The following is a 17,542-nucleotide window of genomic DNA, read 5'->3' as shown; positions in this document are numbered from 1 at the left end:
TCCCGTGACCCTCTCTTCTACAAGAGAAGGCCTGGTTACCTTGTAAGTTCGCACAAATTTCCAAAATGACGGACAAAAAGGCCGGTATTCCCAATTATGCACGCTTCGTTATGGGCGGCCTATCTGGGTAAGTGAACGACGAAGTTTTGATATATTTGCTGTGATTTCTGCTGCAGATTATTGATATTGTCGTACTGTTTGCGCCAATAAACTCGCACAAGTGCACAAAGCCGACGTGGACATCAATTCACAATTTTGAATCAACAAGACAATTGATTCTTGATTCTGTTAGGCCTGAAGAAAAATAATCAATCGTTTGTTTCCTGAACGGGAATTTAACTCGTGCTTACTTGATGCCTATGATTGTCTTGTTGTTTTAACACGAATCTTGTTAAATTGTTAATGTTTGTTTGGTTGTTGGTTTCGTGCAGTTTTGTTAACATTTTTGTTCATCCTCGCGATCTGCCATAATCCACCAATATATCCCCCACCGATTTCACTCCTATCTCAATAGCGGGCATTATAGGATCCCGCCAATATAGGAATCAATTTATTTTAGCTCTGTTTATGACAGCTAAGTAACAATTGCAATCTGTTTACGTCTGGAATGTTTACAAATATGCCAGCTAGTTGAAATGAAGATGGGAGTTGGTGAAAGATCATGCCCGTCAAATCTCTCTTACACTTATCAGGCCCAGGGGGCCCAATGGCAAGTTCTCAATAGGCATGCTATTTTGTAGACAAAACTATAAAGCAAAGGCTAGTTCACTCTGGTGTGTCATCAATCCATAAGTCAGACTTTTTTGTAGTAGCCAAACCAGACAATAGACGTGCCTTGGAGGTACTGCAAAGGCATAAAATCTCCCTTTTTGTTATTTCGGGGGTGGTCAGATTTTTATCAAAGAACTCCCTTCCCCCCCTCCCCACCCCCCCCCCCCCCCCCCCCCAGAAAAAATAGGTCCACTTTTTGGATTTCGCACCCTCTCAAGAAAATTCCTGTGTCTGGGCCTGCTTATGCACAAGTTAGATTTCTCTGCATGCTAAAAGGTTGTTGTTAATCTTAAGGTCACTTATGTCATGCACTCTTAGCAATTATAATTTACTTATTCAACCATGCAAAAAAACCTTGAAACCAACTGGTAATTCAACTCTTTTCCTGGAATCAAACCAAGGACCCCATGATGGGGAATCTGGCAATACAGAGTGATGCTCTGCCAACTAGTGCCACCCAGTCCCCCCTCCCCCCCCCCCCCCATACACTAAAAATCTGATTCTGTGCTGAATCCTGTAATCAAATAATCATTTTTAAAGATACATCAACTCATTTAATCACACGCATGAGACATCCAGACAGAGTGGAACTCTCCTTATGCTACCTGATCACTCATAAAAGACCCAGCTTTTTCGGGAATGGGCTGCAATCAAATGATTGGATTCTATTGTTGTGATACCTGTTGCATCCATTCCCAATGGGTTACCTGTGTAATACCCATGCACCACCAAGTGCAGCGAGACTGAGAGAGTAGTAGTAATTGAACATTTTGAGTGTTTATTTATTCCTCCAGAATATTTGACTGCTACAAGACAGCAGAACTGCTACATTAATGTAGTAATAAAAAAATGATAAATGCTTCAAAAAGGATTACGGAATTTAACTAGCAATATACACAATTGGCAGCTATAGTCAGATGCCAGAAAATTGCAATTTCCTTCAGTGGATTAACTTTTGCAAATGCAGCAACCTAAAAATCCATCCCTTGTGGTTCACCGCACAACATGGTGCTGCTATATAAAAGTTTAAACGTCTGTCTGTAGAATGGGTGCAACATTCTTTGTTCAGCCACTGGACTTGGTAAAGAACAGGATGCAGATGAGTGGTAATTATCATATTTATATTTAAGCTCTTTTGTAATCATACTACAGTAAACAAATTAAAATAAACTAAACTGAATCTTGTTTTACCCTTTTCGTGTGATTAGGTATCGGAGGAGCCACTAAGGAGTACAGGAGCAGTGTTCATGTAGTGATGAGCATTCTTCGGAATGAAGGATTTCTAGGGGTCTACAACGGGTAAATGATAGCAATAGGTACTTCTACACTGTTTGGGTAAATAATGGGGAAATAAATGCGGCAGCAGGTTTTGCAAGGTGGCTAAAAACAAAAGATTTTCATAAAATATGAGTATGTTTCTATGTTCTATTATGGCATCATGAGATATCAAAGGAGCATCAAGGACATTTCTAGCTCTGACTGATAATAGCATGAAGTGTGTGCAATGTTTGGTGGGTGGCTAAACATTTACCCTCAATACAAATGTTGGATGCAAATGTTTTGATTTTGTTTAAAAATCAGGAAGTGTTGCAAAAGTAAATAAAGTGTCATGTTTTAAGGGTGGCTTAAAACACACAAACATATATTTTTTTTAAACAATTTATATAAATGATTATTATCACTTTTCAGTCTTTCAGCTGGTCTCCTCAGGCAAGCAACTTATACTACGACCAGATTAGGGGTTTACACAAATCTGTTGCAGCATTTTAAAAAGTAGGTGGTAGTTGTTGTCCATATCTAATAAGTATGAACGGAAAATGAATTAAAATGAAATAAATGAACTTTTTTTTACATGATTATAGCCCAGATGGTTCTGCACCTGGGTTTTTCAAGAAATGTGCTCTTGGTATGTCCTATTTAGTATGATTAACATCAGTTTTTTTAAATGTTAAATCAAAAGGTTATCAGTTACATGCATATTGCACACCAGTCTGTAAAAATGTCCACATCTATAGTTGTTGTTGTTGTTGTTGTTGTTAATCATTAACAGATTTCAATATCTGAATCACAGGCATGACTGCAGGGGCAATTGGCTCGTTTGTTGGCACACCAGCTGAAATCTCACTGATCAGAATGACCTCTGATGGAAGGTACATATTATACTAACGACCACTGCCATTTGAATAACACATTGAACATTGACTAGATAATGTTAGGCCACATTCTAAGAAGGTTGTGGAAAATAGTTAAACAGCATTTAGTAGGAAATAAGTGATTTGAAAAATAAGAAGCAATGTGCACTTACTCCTCTTTCCAAAATTGATAAAAATGAACAATGAAGCTTGCCAAATTAGCTACAATATACCAGACCTATCAAGTCTCAGGCTTTCAGTGTGAGACTCGTGCATTTAAATATCATATCACGCTTTCACGCTGAGATAATCATTTCTCATGATTTATTTATATGCTGTTATATGTTAAATAAAATTTATAAAATAAAAGGTTAAAAGCTTGAAAATTTCATGTAAAATCGATTCTACTTTTTGATTAGTCTTCGGTTTAGTAGTCTAAAATTAAACCATTTGATTGGTGTAAATTTAAAAATTTTCTGAGGGGAACCTCTATACCACCTCTCTCACCCGTACAGCAGTCCGCGCTAGGGCCCCTTCACGGAAATCTCACTCTTTCAGAAAATTCCAACTTGAGAGGTCTGATATACTAAGTTCTGTCACCGTACACAAAGCCTTACTGTTTTCTTTAGGCTTCCTCCAGAGCAGAGAAGAGGATACACAAATGTGTTTAATGCTCTGTATCGCATGTCAAAAGAGGAAGGCGTTCTTACGTTGTGGAGGGTAAGTCAACAGAGTTTCTAGTTTAAAACTTTTCTTGAGAACACCCGGGTATAACAGCAAGGTAACAAACTTGTTCTTCTAGGGCTACATTCCAACTGCCGTCCGTGCCATGGTTGTAAATGCAGCTCAGTTGGCCACTTATTCCCAAGCAAAGCAACTCCTTTTATCTACCAGTATGTTGGGATTCTCCTAAAGAAACATTTTATTTCTTAATTGAAAACAGTTTAAAACATTCATTATTTTTCCCATTCTTACTTGTTACTGTCCTTTTTTTTCCAGAATATTTTGAGGATAACATAGTCTGTCATTTTGGAGCAAGCATGATCAGTGGGCTTGCGACCACTGTTGCCTCTATGCCTGTTGATATTGCCAAGACCAGGTAAAAACCATCAGTTGGCTTAGCTAGTCTGTATACCGTCACATGAAAATATATTTGTGTGTTTATTTGTAGAATACAAAATATGCGGATAATTGATGGAAAACCTGAATACAAAGGGACAATGGTGAGTTTAGTACAGTTGATACATGAATTAACCACCATAGATAGGGCCAAGTGTCTTCTATCAAGCGCATACCCAGGATTAGCTGAGATGGGGTGCACAGTCATACGTATCATATGGAAAAAGTTAGTATTTGACAATCCTTCAATAAGAAATTGCCAGCTTTTTTGGCCAAGGGGGGGTTGGGCGCACCCTGGGCATCCCCCTGTGTGACTCACGCCTATGTATGTAAATGGACATGACATTGCTGCACATCCCCCTGTGTGACTCATGCCTATGTATGTAAATGGACATGACATTGCTGCGCATCCCCCTGTGTGACTCATGCCTATGTATGTAAATGGACATGACATTGCAGCGCATCCCCCTGTGTGACTCATGCCTATGTATGTAAATGGACATGACATTGCAGCGCATCCCCCTGTGTGACTCATGCCTATGTATGTAAATGGACATGACATTGCAGCGCTTCCCCCTGTGTGATGCATGCCTATGTATGTAAATGGACATGACATTGCAGCGCATCCTCCTGTGTGACTCATGCCTATGTATGTAAATGGACATGACATTGCAGCGCATCCCCCTGTGTGACTCATGCCTATGTATGTAAATGAACATGACATTGCTGCGCATCCCCCTGTGTGACTCATGCCTATGTATGTAAATTGACATGACATTGCAGCGCATCCACCTGTGTGACTCATGCCTATGTATGTAAATGGACATGACATTGCTGCGCATACCCCTGTGTGACTCATGCCTATGTATGTAAACGAACATGACATTGCTGCGCATCCCCCTGTGTGACTGATGCCTATGTATGTAAATGGACATGACATTGCTGCGCATCCCCCTGTGTGACTCATGCCTATGTATGTAAATGAACATGACATTGCTGCGCATCCCCCTGTGTGACTCATGCCTATGTATGTAAATGAACATGACATTGCTGCGCATCCCTCTGTGTGACTCATGCCTATGTATGTAAATGGACATGACATTGCAGCGCATCCCCCTGTGTGACTCATGCCTATGTATGTAAATGGACATGACATTGCAGCGCATCCCCCTGTGTGACTCATGCCTATGTATGTAAATGGACATGACATTGCAGCGCATCCCCCTGTGTGACTCATGCCTATGTATGTAAATGGACATGACATTGCAGCGCATCCCCCTGTGTGACGCATGCCTATGTATGTAAATGAACATGACATTGCTGCGCATCCCCCTGTGTGACTCATGCCTATGTATGTAAATGAACATGACATTGCTGCGCATCCCTCTGTGTGACTCATGCCTATGTATGTAAATGGACATGACATTGCTGCGCATCCCCCTGTGTGACTCATGCCTATGTATGTAAATGAACATGACATTGCTGCGCATCCCTCTGTGTGACTCATGCCTATGTATGTAAATGGACATGACATTGCTGCACATCCCCCTGTGTGACTCATGCCTATGTATGTAAATGAACATGACATTGCAGCGCATCCCCCTGTGTGACTCATGCCTATGTATGTAAATGGACATGACATTGCTGCACATCCCCCTGTGTGACTCATGCCTATGTATGTAAATGGACATGACATTGCTGCAGTTCCTATACCTGGGAGATGGAGACATGACAAGACGCGACTGAAAGGAAATGATTCCAATAACCACTTAACTTTTAGAGGTCTATCTGACTCAGTGTTGTGTCCCGTTACAGGATGTTCTGGTGCGCATAGTCCGTAATGAGGGCGTGTTCGCACTGTGGAAGGGTTTCACCCCTTACTACTTCCGTATCGGCCCGCACACCGTCCTTACCTTCATATTCCTGGAGCAGCTGAACAGAGCCGCAAACTACTTCTACGGGGGGACATCTGCGACCATGTAAAACAAAAGACATGGTAGAGTTGTATTCAAAAGACCTAGAACTTACAAGTACTATCCCGCGATATTTTAACCTCATTGGCCCAGTATGCTTCTAGTTAACCCCTGAGCTATCATTGGATCAACACAAAATATATCACTGTTATACTCCAGGAAAAGGAGTGAATAATAGGTTAACCAAGATTTACCTCTTCAAGAGATAAAGTAATCATAACAGTAAAATATTTTGAATGTGAACTGTAGTAACTATTGTCCTGGGCTTCAGGGCCGTATCTAGTACGATGCCAGCCTAAGTACACTAGATTAAGAAAAAATATAATGATCTAATTACACTATTGTGATTTTTTTTTTATTTTAGTTATACGTCGATTCAGCGATGAACTGTAGCTAAGCTACTCTTTTTTTCTCTCTATCCAAAAAGATAAGTGAGGATTGTTGATTTATCGATATTCTCAGTAACGATGATTAATATATGAATATTCTCCCACTGCTAAGCTGCTTTTTAGACTAAACCGGCAGATTTTATTAAAGATGATGGCAGTTGTAAGTATAATTTTATTCCATGCGCGGTCTGAGCCTATGAAAAAGACAATGTTACGCATTTGTTCTTCAGTCGAGCACTTCTGCGCAAAGCACCTATGATTTTCAAGATTCTCAAAATGTCGCGAGATAAAAGTGACGCGAAATTTAGTGTCCAGAAAGTAAGGTGGTCAAATTGCGCCGCCATCTTAATAAATAAAATCTATGGATTTCTTTGGGGCATTGTGCTGTGTCCTTCCCACTTGGTACAGGTTTGAATCTCGGTTCGATTTAACGGAAAAACATGACATGACGCTTCGAATAAGCCCATTTCACATCGAATAAGGCGGAGAATTTCTCTGAGTACTTAACTTATAGCAAGTGCACTTTTTTAAATTGATGCAACTTTTTGTGTCATTGAAATTTGAGCTTTTCGTCTCTGAACTGTTACACAGGCAATGATAATCAAGGAAAAATTACCTTAAAAAGCCAAAATCTGGTTATGTTATTTGTGTTTTGAAAATCAGTCCGTAATTCAAGGAACCTATAGCCATTTTAAGAAATGGTGTCTTCTCTCTCTATCTGGAATTGCGTGTTTTCCAGGTTTTTCCGTCATGTTTCTCGGTTCCGATCTGAGTTGTGTTGGTTTGTTCTCGCCTTTGCTCTAATGCTTTTATTTCCTAAGTTATTCGTTCCCCCCCCCCCCCCCCAAAAAAAAAAAAAAACGAGACGTTCGATGTATTTCATCATTCGTTTGTTGTATTTCATGGTGCATTTGTGGCATGGTTCCTTCCTGCTCTCCTAATAATTCAGTTTTTCAGCTGCAAGAATAGGGTGATTAGCCAAAATCTGTTCTATATATAGATTATTTTTAGGCTAGGGTATCCGGATAAAATCTGATAGAGTTCTTGTATACCCTAGCCTGATCGTTCGTTTCACTTAAAACGAGTGTCAATATAATTCCGGCCATCCAATTTAATTCCGACCTGCCCTTTCAAAATGTGCGCCTCGCTTCATTTCCCTAGTGAAAGGGATCTATCGCGTACGGCCCTTTGAAAAGGTGACAGTTGACGAGATGCGCTGACGTAACCCCTTTCACAAGGGATTTAACTGAAGGGGCCCTTGCAGTGTCCTTTCTACCCTAGTGGTGTGGATTTTACCGTGTAACCCCTTTCATAAGGTATTTGCGAGTATGGTTTTTGTATTCAGTATCAGTCTACTCAGTGCCTCGGAGACTCTGAATTATTTTTGATTTTGTAAAATCGGAATGCAGTAAATTTGGGAAAACGTTATTAAAGCTATCCCACCTATATTCTCAACCAGAAATTAATAAGCCATTTGTACGTATATCCAGGCGACAAAAAAAAAAAAATACTAGAGAGGACTTAAAATCTATTTAAAAAAAGCCTAGTGAAACTTCTAAGCGCAAACAGCTTAGAAGTTTTATAAGGCTGAGCAATTAACTTTATTCGCTCTGTGCCTCACGACTCACATGTTATTTAAGAATAACGTCAGGGGCGAAATAACGCAGGGTGGGTCCCAGTTTAGCATTCCTTGACCACGGAGATCAATTAAGTTCAGTCGGCTCAGGGCCCGTACCCAAGGGGCGAACGACCCCCCCCCCCCCCCCCCCCCCAAGCATCAGCTAGATCAGTCTGGTATGTAGCCAAATACGACAATAAACATCCCGTGGCAATACTGCAAAGGCATAAAAAAATTCCTTTTTTTTCAGGGGATGTTCAGAATTTTATCAAAGGACTCCCTCAGGGAAGAAATTAGTTTTGCACCCCACCAAGAAAAATGCTGGGTACGGGCCTGCGGCTCTTGTAATAGGTCACTAGATCCATCTAGAAACTCTTTTTATCCAAGGGGTCATAGGATCCGGATGTTTACCTGCTGCAAGCTACATATTCTTTGTGACATTAATCTCTCTTTTAGTTAATTGTTTATATATAATTCTAACTCGGCAGGCTCCCTGAAGTAGGATTTATATCATTAGTTTCCCTAGTGATAAGATGATTATAGCCAATATCTATAAACCAAACACCTCACACGCACACTCCCGGTAAACACAAAACAGTGGAGGAATGATAAAAAGGAGGACGATTTCCCACCGGCTTATATACATACTTACGAAAACGTCTTCAGTAAATGTTCCAATTAAAGCAGAATGAACATGTTGTTTGTTCATTTTTTTTTTTGCGTTGATTTTGTATTTTAATATACTAATAGAAAAGCTCAGTTCTAATACGTCAAACAAAGTGCGTCATTGCAACATATATTGATATAAGAACCTCTATATTGATATAAGAACCTTTAATAGTTGCGTTTAGTTGTTGATATTTGGTTGTTATTTTTTATGCTTTTAATAAGTGTTATGTCTTTGAATAAGTGTTAGTTAGTGTCGGGCAATTTAAGGAAAAATTAATTTTGAAGCTAGCTGGCTTTGTTGTTGCAAAAAGCACAATCAATATCTTGCAAAGGGTCTTATCAGCGAAGTGTGTCGCGTATGGCGAAGTTTCTTTTGTTGATAACCAAAAATAGAAGAAAAAGAACGCATAATTGCTAGTCGTTTAACAAACCGGATCTCACGTCAGCGTTACTTAAGTGTAAAGCAGTGGTATGCCCGCGATGCTGTGGATATTGGTAGGACGCTGATATTTAAGATGTGCATAAACGCTTAGATTATGTCTTGAATTAAAACGATGTTCATCAAAACATGTTTTTCGCCCAAGCTTGCCATTTTGGGATTTCAGAATTCTCTTTGTCAAATGCGTGACTCTGAAATCGTGCCGCTAGCTCCAATCCCAGCACTTAGGTGCTTTGCCAAGTGCACTCAGGCTAATGATTGTTAGAACAGCGTTTAGTCAGACAGGAAAATATATGATCAGCTCAAAATGTATTTTCTTGTTTGTGAAAATGATTTCACAAAAAGCTGTTGTGATGGATACAATACACTCTTTTTTATAAGAACGTCAAGGCTGAGATTTCACCAAATTTTAAGAACATGCCGAGGCTCAGATAACAGCAAAATATTACTTTATTAGTCTGATGTGTTCTAAAATGCAGTGTCAAATTGTGTTTATCAATAACAACCTCAAATATTATTGCTATTGATCATTCTTCTAATACCCTTCCTAAATATTCAGTGGGTACTATATTTTATAAGCACTATAAAATTTAAGAGCATCGTTAAGAACACTTTTAGCCTTAAAATGCTGAAAATTTGACGTTCTTATAAAAAAAAAACAGTGTATGTGAAGGACTCCACTGAATATAGACGGTCTTCAAAAGCTTTTTCAGGATGCGAGATTCGTTTTTTTTTTTTTTGCGATCGGTTACGGGATTCTGGATAGAAATGCTGCAGGGATCGGGATTAAGGGAAAATGATTCGGTGGAAGGGACCATTGGGCTATTGTGGAATCCAACTTAGACCCTTGTCATAGTCGAATGGCCATCAGAGCAGTATCGTATATGATTGAGCTTATTTACAGACGTCCTCGGTACTTCAATGAATAAAAAAAACTGGGAATAAATTGAGTTTACATGATAAGCTCACTCTGTGTGTTTTCTGAACAAAGTCGACTTTCTAATATCAGGTCGCCGGGCCGTTGTGTAGACCAAATGGAAGGCACAAAGATTCTGTTAAACCAGCGCCATCATCCTGATAATTCTGTGTAAACGAAGAATGACAAATGGTAGGACTTACACCGATCCTTCTTATGGGTATTGATAGCTTTCGAGAATAATGATCATAGGTAAACTATGTATCCATATTTTTATTTTTTAGTAAAAATATGACAATATCTTTCAATAGTAGAACTGGCAATTTGGCATTTGCTATTTGCAATGTTATTATTTGAAATAGGTGCATATAGTGGTTTTCAAAAACCCGTGATACTATTTAGTTTATTTCGTACTATGACACTGTAATGTATTTTTTCTATTTTGTTCTGGCTTGACTATTACACTTTAACAACTACATTTTGTTCCACGGGATTTTGAAAACCACTCTACTAGTATTTTACAGCTTTTATTAAGAACATGTTAGTTTAGGTTTAATTTTTTATGTATATTTGTGTGCATCCCTATAAGGGCGGGTTAATATTTGGAACCCAATATGGTCATCTATTTACAAATCATCACACAATAAACCACTTGACGTTGAAGAGGGCATCATCTATTTTCCTTGTTCTATTTTTATTTTATTCAACCGTCTGTATTGGTCCAAGCAAGGGAAATTGACTTAAGTAGCACGTGATATATTCTGTTGTATTTTCTGTTTTTATTTTTTAACCATCTCTTGACTGCGACTCGATGAAACATCATTGCCGTGTTAACTTCATGTGTAGTGCATTTATTGTAGTATGTATGTAATCACCCTCATCATCAAGAGTAAGTCAACATTAAATTTATTGCACAACATACCTCATGAAGTTGTTCAAGAGGTTAAATGATTAATTTTCCGTATTCTATTTTTATTTATTCAACGGTTCATATCGGTCAGATTAACAAGGTTAACAAGTTTAGTGAAATGGCCAAAGTACCGCATGTGTTGGTGATATATGTCACAGATCTCATTCACATTGATTAACAGTAAATAGCTAAAGAAAAAGCTAATAATTATGTATTTCGTTATATATTGATAATATATAGTGTTGAACGTGGGCCCATGGAATGTTCAACACGCCCTTTCCCATATTGACTTCTCCTTGACCTTAGTGACATTAAACGAGAGCCCGTCAGTTCAAAAATGAAAACTCAGCACTAAGTGTGCGAAGTTAAACAATTGAAAGTAATAAATATCAATTCAACACAATAATGTTTGGAGTATTCACGAATCTTCTATACCAAGACGAATTTCTTTTTTTTTTCTTTAGTTATTTATTTTATTTTTTATTTTTTTACAAAAATATAAACAATTTGAGTAACAGGAATAGCTCTTCAAAGTAAACAGGATAGCAAAACAGGAAAATGAGAAACGTTCTGTTGTGTCCATGCTTATCCTGGCGCGTTTCAGTCTTTGTTACCAAACCAAATAATCGATATCTGAACGGTAGCGTAGAATAGCGTCTACATTGATGATTCTGTTCCTGCCTTAAACTTGTGTCTTCTAACTAATGTGAATTTGACTCGATGTCGATCGGCCCACCGATATAACTATTGTAACACAAGGCTACATGACGTAAAGGAATGAAAAATTGGCTAATGTAACGACTTGAACACTGTTTTCATCTATAAGTCTTATAATAACGGACGTGCCTTCCCTATATTGCTCGTTCTAAGCACTTAAATTCTTATGCATGGTTCTAGAAAGCGGCTGACATGGTGGAATGTTCTCAGATGTTGATATTGAGGTTTCAATAAGATAATATTTCAACCATTATACCGGAAAATGGGCGTGTCTTTGATATCAGCTTCTAGGGGATCTGTGACGTCACGCACAAGGGTATAAGAAATGAGCGCAGTTCAGCTCTCTATCACTTCATCTTTAGAGTTCAGAAGAAGACTTCAAGAAAACTCAACAAGAATGAAATATCTTATCGGGATCGCCGTCTTCGCGACGCTTTTCTATGCTGCATATGCAGGTGATATGACCTTCGGTTTCCTTTGATTTTATACCACTTTCTTACTGTACAAATGCATTTGTCAAAACGTTCTTGTTTCTTTGTTGATATAACAGCAAACTTTAAGCATTTTTTTATTACGAAACATAAATTACAGCTTTTTATAGGAATCCAAAAATTAAGCATTGGTTACTATTTTTGATTTTAAACAAATATTTTGGACTGTGAGCGCTGTAGTCTTTTTCCAATATTGGTAACGTTAAATCGGCTGGTTCTATACTAGATGCTCTCCACCTGGAATTAATAACAAAACCGATAGATACCTACCCCATATCAAATAACGTAACAAATTGACAAAAAATATACATGAAGTAAATTTGATTCGTGACTTATCATGCTACCGCTTGTAACTCAGCACCTCCCTGCACCCACGAGGGAGAGATGTTCGCAGATACCCAAGGAAACTGCAGTGTCTACGTGCAGTGTGACGCTGCCCTGAACCCCATTCGCCGACCGTGCGCACCAGGCACCGAGTGGAGACAGCAGGACCACATCTGTGTCCACCCTGAACAATCCGACTGTTCTCCTACAGGTAAAAATGAAGACACTCGCGGATTCAGTCAACTTAACCCATTTCATTATCCAATAACTACCAGAATCCCCTAAAGGAATTGTGTTCACATGCAATTCAGTACGTTAATTGAACTAGAAATACATACTTCACAAATGTACATACTACATTTATGCTGATAAGAACTTCACTCCGAGTCTTGAATTTGTTCAGAGTGTGGCTTTTGTGGTTTCTTGCAGCTGGTTTCTGCGCTGGCAAGATTGCCGGACACAACTACGCCTGGCCCGGGCGCAACACGGCTAATGGCCTGTGCCACCGCTATTTGGCATGTGTAGGGGGAGTTCACCCATACAATGTGATCTTCAACCCAACGCCGATGGACTGCCCCGCTGGGCTGAACTTCAAGGAAACTGGTCCTTATGGATACTGCACCTATGAGCACGACGAGCCCTGTCCACCTGCTCCATAGAAATAGATACCTTGATCTTTTTGTATCCCAAGGACTCTGTATTTTTATCCAGGGACCATTGTACCTTGGCACTTGTATTTTAATTCTAGGATCGTTGAAGCTTAAATTTTGATCCTCATAAGATGCCGAGCAAGAAATATTCTATACTTCGTGGCTATAGTATAATTCTCTTCTCATTTAATTTGTAATTTCGTTTAGTCTCTGCAGAAAGTAAACATACTTGGTATGGAAATAGTCTTTGTTGTGAGTGTGTTGTGAGAGTCCCTAAAGTGTGTTGCTCGCTTTCCTAAAGTGTGTTGTGCGAGTCCCTAAAGTGTGTTGCTCGCTTTCCTAAAGTGTGTTGTGCGAGTCCCTAAAGTGTGTTGTGAGCGTCCCTAAAGTGTGTTGTGAGCGTCCCTAAAATGTGTTGCTCGCTTTCCTAAAGTGTGTTGTGAGCGTCCCTGAAGTGTGAAGTGCGCGTCCCTGAAGTGTGAAGTGCGCGTCCCTGAAGTGTGTTGTGCGCGTCCTTGAAGTGTGTTCTGCGCGTTCCTGGAGTGTGTTTTGCGCGTCCCTGAAGTGTGTTGTGCGCGTCGCTGAAGTGTGTTGTGCGCGTCGCTGAAATGTGTTGTGCGCGTCTCTGAAGTGTGTAGTTCTTGTCCCTGAAGTGTGTTGTGCGCGTCGCTGAAGTGTGTTGTGCGCGTCGCTGAAATGTGTTGTGCGCGTCTTTGAAAGTGTGTAGTTCTTGTTCCTGAAATGTGTTGTGCGCGTCGCTGAAGTGTGTTGTGCGCGTCGCTGAAATGTGTTGTGCGCGTCCTTGAAGTGTGTTCTGCGCGTTCCTGAAGTGTGTTTTGCGCGTCCCTGAAGTGTGTTGTGCGCGTCGCTGAAGTGTGTTGTGCGCGTCACTGAAATGTGTTGTGCGCGTCTCTGAAAGTGTGTAGTTCTTGTCCCTGAAATGTGTTGTGCGCGTCTCTGAAGTGTGTAGTTCTTGTCCCTGAAGTGTGTTGTGCGCGTCGCTGAAATGTGTTGTGCGCGTCTCTGAAGTGTGTAGTTCTTGTCCCTGAAGTGTGTTGTGCGCGTCGCTGAAATGTGTTGTGCGCGTCTCTGAAGTGTGTAGTTCTTGTCCCTAAAGTGTGTTGTGGCTCTACCAGTGCCAGCTAACTTCAGTTGGGCAGATCATAGTGATTTATAAATAATATAAAGGTGTGGCTGTGCTGGTGGACCTTATGGAAAATTATGCACGTTAGCGACGGCCCTAATCTCGACGCGGGACTCCCCATGTTTTGAGCACGTGCAGTTCACTCATCGAAAGCGCAGTTTACTCATCAAACAAGCGGATCGCGCGCGCATGAACTGCTGTTTGTCTTGTCATATATTAAGAGCATAAGATGCTCTCTTGATTAATAGTATGGACATTTAATTGTTTCGATTAACAGACAATTTATTATGCACACATTCCTGAAACTCGTTTATCCTCAAACTTCTTATCGGAATCACTGATCCGCGCATGGAACGCGCGCGTTGCTATATCATCTTTTTTTCTTCTACCAAGAAATTCGTTCGAATCATCTCCTAAAACAGTTCCTACCTATAACCCATCATATACACCTCTGATTAACATGCAACAGTTTCTGCGGGAAAAGAAAGCATTTATAGATTCCACAGAACAATTAACCCTTTTCACTGGCCGGTGTGGGTATGTGCGCGCGCGGCGGCTGTTCTCTATGACGTCACGGATATTCTAATTGTTTGGTAATATTTATTTTTAAAAGAGAACAGCTTACATGGTGATGATAAATTATAGTCGTAATCATACTCTGCTTTGTGTGCCGATGGCTATCCATGCCGAAGGATAGCGACGCAGTGCTTGATCTGAACGGCAATGCCCACCTAAACATCAGTGGGGTACGTTTCGAACTATTGTGGAGCTCAATCAAAGAGTTCCCATTTACACGATTAGGAAAGGTCTACTTTTGGTATGAGCATGGAGACAACTGGCAGGAGCTCTGTGATGGCGTCAAAATGGGCGAGAAAACAGCAGAAGTCTTCTTCCAAAGAGACCCTGAAATTTTCAACACAATCATGTGCTATTACCGCAATGGAAAGTTCCATTTCCCCAGGACTATTTGTATTGAGCATTTTCAACGAGAGGTAGGAGTTAATAAATACTTCATAGAACAATAATAATAAACGCCATAACAATAAACGCCATCACACACACACATATATATATATATATATATATATATATATATATATATATATATATATATATATATATATATATATATATATATATATATATAATTTCCTGTTTTTATTACTAAAATATATTAACAATTTCTGTCCCTTGTTTCGCCCTCCCCTTATTGCATTATTTATTACGAGCGCTCTTTAACACTAACAGCTAAAGTACTGGGGAATTTCGATCAAGAACATGGACGATTGCTGTTATAACCACTTCCATCAAGAGAATGAAGCTGTAGAAAACCTGATGAAAATCAAGGAAGCGTTTAAGAAAGACTTGAATTTGAAGAAAGAACAAGATGAGGTCGATCTACTACTGGAGGTTGAGAGTCGAAGCAAACTGGCCCGATTGAAAAGGAAGATGTGGGACTTGTTTGAAAATCCCCACTCTTCCTTTATGGCTAAGGTTGGTGAATAAGGTTGAAGGTTAAAGAAAAAAATGAAAAAGTAGGATAGAATTGATGAAATATGTTATTCTTTAGATTATAGAATAAGAAAAGTTTAAAGACAAGGATAGCAATGAGAATTTAGAGGAGACAATACACAAATTTGTGAGACATAAGGATCACGTGAGGCTGCTGCGAGAGCTACTGAGACTCACTTCCAGGATTCACACACTCTTGACCATAATATCTGTTTTCTATTGTTTGCTTTTCCATTATTTTATTTCTTGTCCTTCTGGTAATGTTTTCACCTTATACTTTCTTATCCACCAGATTGTATACCTTTTGTCCAGCTTCTTCGTGATGCTATCCACCGTGGCCCTGTGCCTCAACACCATCGACTCCTTGCGTATTAAGCTTGATAAAGGAGAGACTGCAGACAACGCTGTTCTTGCTGGTATCGAAGCTGGCTGTATCGCTTGGTTTACTGTGGAATACTTGATTCGCGTTCTGTCAGCACCTAGAATTGTTCCATTCCTCAAAAGCATCATGAATACGATAGACTTACTTGCCATCTTACCCTATTATTTCGAACTCTTGTCCCTTGCGTTTGACAATCAACTTGACTATCGGTTTGTGGAAATGAGGCGCATTTTGCAGGTAAGTTAATGGCCTTTTTGCCCTTCAGAGCATCTATCATATATCTATCTATTTATTCCGTGTGCCTGTCCTATCATCCCGTCTGTTTTAGGGTATCCATCTATTGGTCTTCTTTGTGTCTGTCCGTTCGTCCCATCCGTGCTTCGGGGAATCTATTTATTGGTCTTCCGTCGGCCTTGTAAATCCTCCGTCTTTCCGTTTGTTACACCCTCTCCACGTATTTGGTAATCTGCATCTTTTAACCGTCCGTACTTGTTTAAATTATGCATAGATTCTCCGGATTCTTCGTATTGTCCGCATCTTCAAGATGGCGCGCCACTCTGTTGGTCTTCAGACTCTAGCGTACACCTTTAAGCAGAGCACTGCCGAGCTTGGTCTGCTCGGGACTCTTCTGATAATGGGAATGACTCTCTTCTCGTCACTTGTCTACTTCGCAGAGGAAGCCGAGCCAAACTCCATGTTCAAATCCATCCCAGAAGCCTTTTGGTGGTCTATCATCACCATGACAACCGTCGGCTACGGTGACGTCTATCCCGTCACACCTTTAGGGAAACTTGTGGGTTCCCTGTGTTGCATCTCTGGTATCATTTTTATTGCACTCCCGATTCCAACGATTGTGAGTAATTTCTCGCAGTTTTATAAGGACCAACGTAAAAGTGTCGAAGTGCGCCGTAGGTTGTCTATGGTTGAGGCAGGCACCTTGACGACGCTTGTGGGCGAATCCGGCACTCTTGTGCAGAACGGTGTTAACATTCCTGGTGTTGATGCCTCGGATGGTAGAAGCAGTACCCAGTCGGGAAATAAGGTGGCATGGTTACACAGAGAGGTTTCATCTCCAGATATATTCTAAACTGCTTTATTTCATTACTGATTTTAATATTTTATAGCTATAGCTTCAACTATGACCAATTAAAGTTTTCATTCTGGCATTCTATCCTCGTACGATATTGCGTTCCACAAACGATTCCGGGAAGCGGCGGAGGAGGGAGAGTGGCGAGAGTTAAGAAACGCATAAGAAAACAGACAAGTTGAATATGATTTTATACAGACTTTTGCCTATGAGCTCTCCCACCTCGTAGGCATAGTTTACACGCAGTTCTTTCCATACACCGTTTAAACTAAGCCGTTCTGGACTCGTCCCGCAATAGA

The 17,542-nt window shown here is 40.0% G+C and overlaps 2 protein-coding genes across 4 annotated transcripts; both read left to right on the top strand.

Annotated features, from left to right (window-relative positions):
* The first annotated feature begins 12 nt into the window (after positions 1-12).
* Positions 13-13,359, top strand: LOC5520009 (mitochondrial 2-oxoglutarate/malate carrier protein). 3 transcript variants are annotated; one of them, XM_048724741.1, is made up of 14 exons: positions 13-127; positions 1,816-1,877; positions 1,980-2,070; positions 2,461-2,544; positions 2,634-2,677; positions 2,843-2,921; positions 3,533-3,623; positions 3,706-3,796; positions 3,903-4,002; positions 4,075-4,126; positions 5,838-10,218; positions 11,938-12,108; positions 12,503-12,679; positions 12,898-13,359. In XM_048724741.1, exons 1-11 carry the CDS (start codon positions 66-68, stop codon positions 6,003-6,005), a joined length of 924 nt encoding a protein of 307 aa, XP_048580698.1. In that variant the 5' UTR covers positions 13-65; the 3' UTR covers positions 6,006-10,218; positions 11,938-12,108; positions 12,503-12,679; positions 12,898-13,359. The 3 variants fall into 3 exon arrangements, with proteins under 3 accessions (XP_048580698.1, XP_001639936.2, XP_032220965.2); XM_001639886.3 differs by having other exon boundaries at positions 5,838-12,108; XM_032365074.2 differs by lacking the exon at positions 1,816-1,877 and having other exon boundaries at positions 27-127; positions 5,838-12,108.
* A 1,475-nt stretch (positions 13,360-14,834) lies between these two features.
* Positions 14,835-17,327, top strand: LOC5520007 (potassium voltage-gated channel subfamily B member 1). The gene is made up of 4 exons (XM_001639884.3): positions 14,835-15,254; positions 15,511-15,756; positions 16,067-16,393; positions 16,665-17,327. The coding sequence occupies exons 1-4, from the start codon at positions 14,946-14,948 to the stop codon at positions 17,241-17,243; spliced, it is 1,461 nt and encodes a 486-aa protein (XP_001639934.3). The 5' UTR covers positions 14,835-14,945; the 3' UTR covers positions 17,244-17,327.
* The last annotated feature ends 215 nt before the right edge of the window (positions 17,328-17,542 follow it).

The sequence above is a fragment of the Nematostella vectensis genome, chromosome 3 (genome assembly GCF_932526225.1).
Source record: "Nematostella vectensis chromosome 3, jaNemVect1.1, whole genome shotgun sequence".
Classification (NCBI taxonomy): Eukaryota; Metazoa; Cnidaria; class Anthozoa; order Actiniaria; family Edwardsiidae; genus Nematostella; species Nematostella vectensis.
This window is presented reverse-complemented; position numbering and strand designations above follow the sequence as displayed.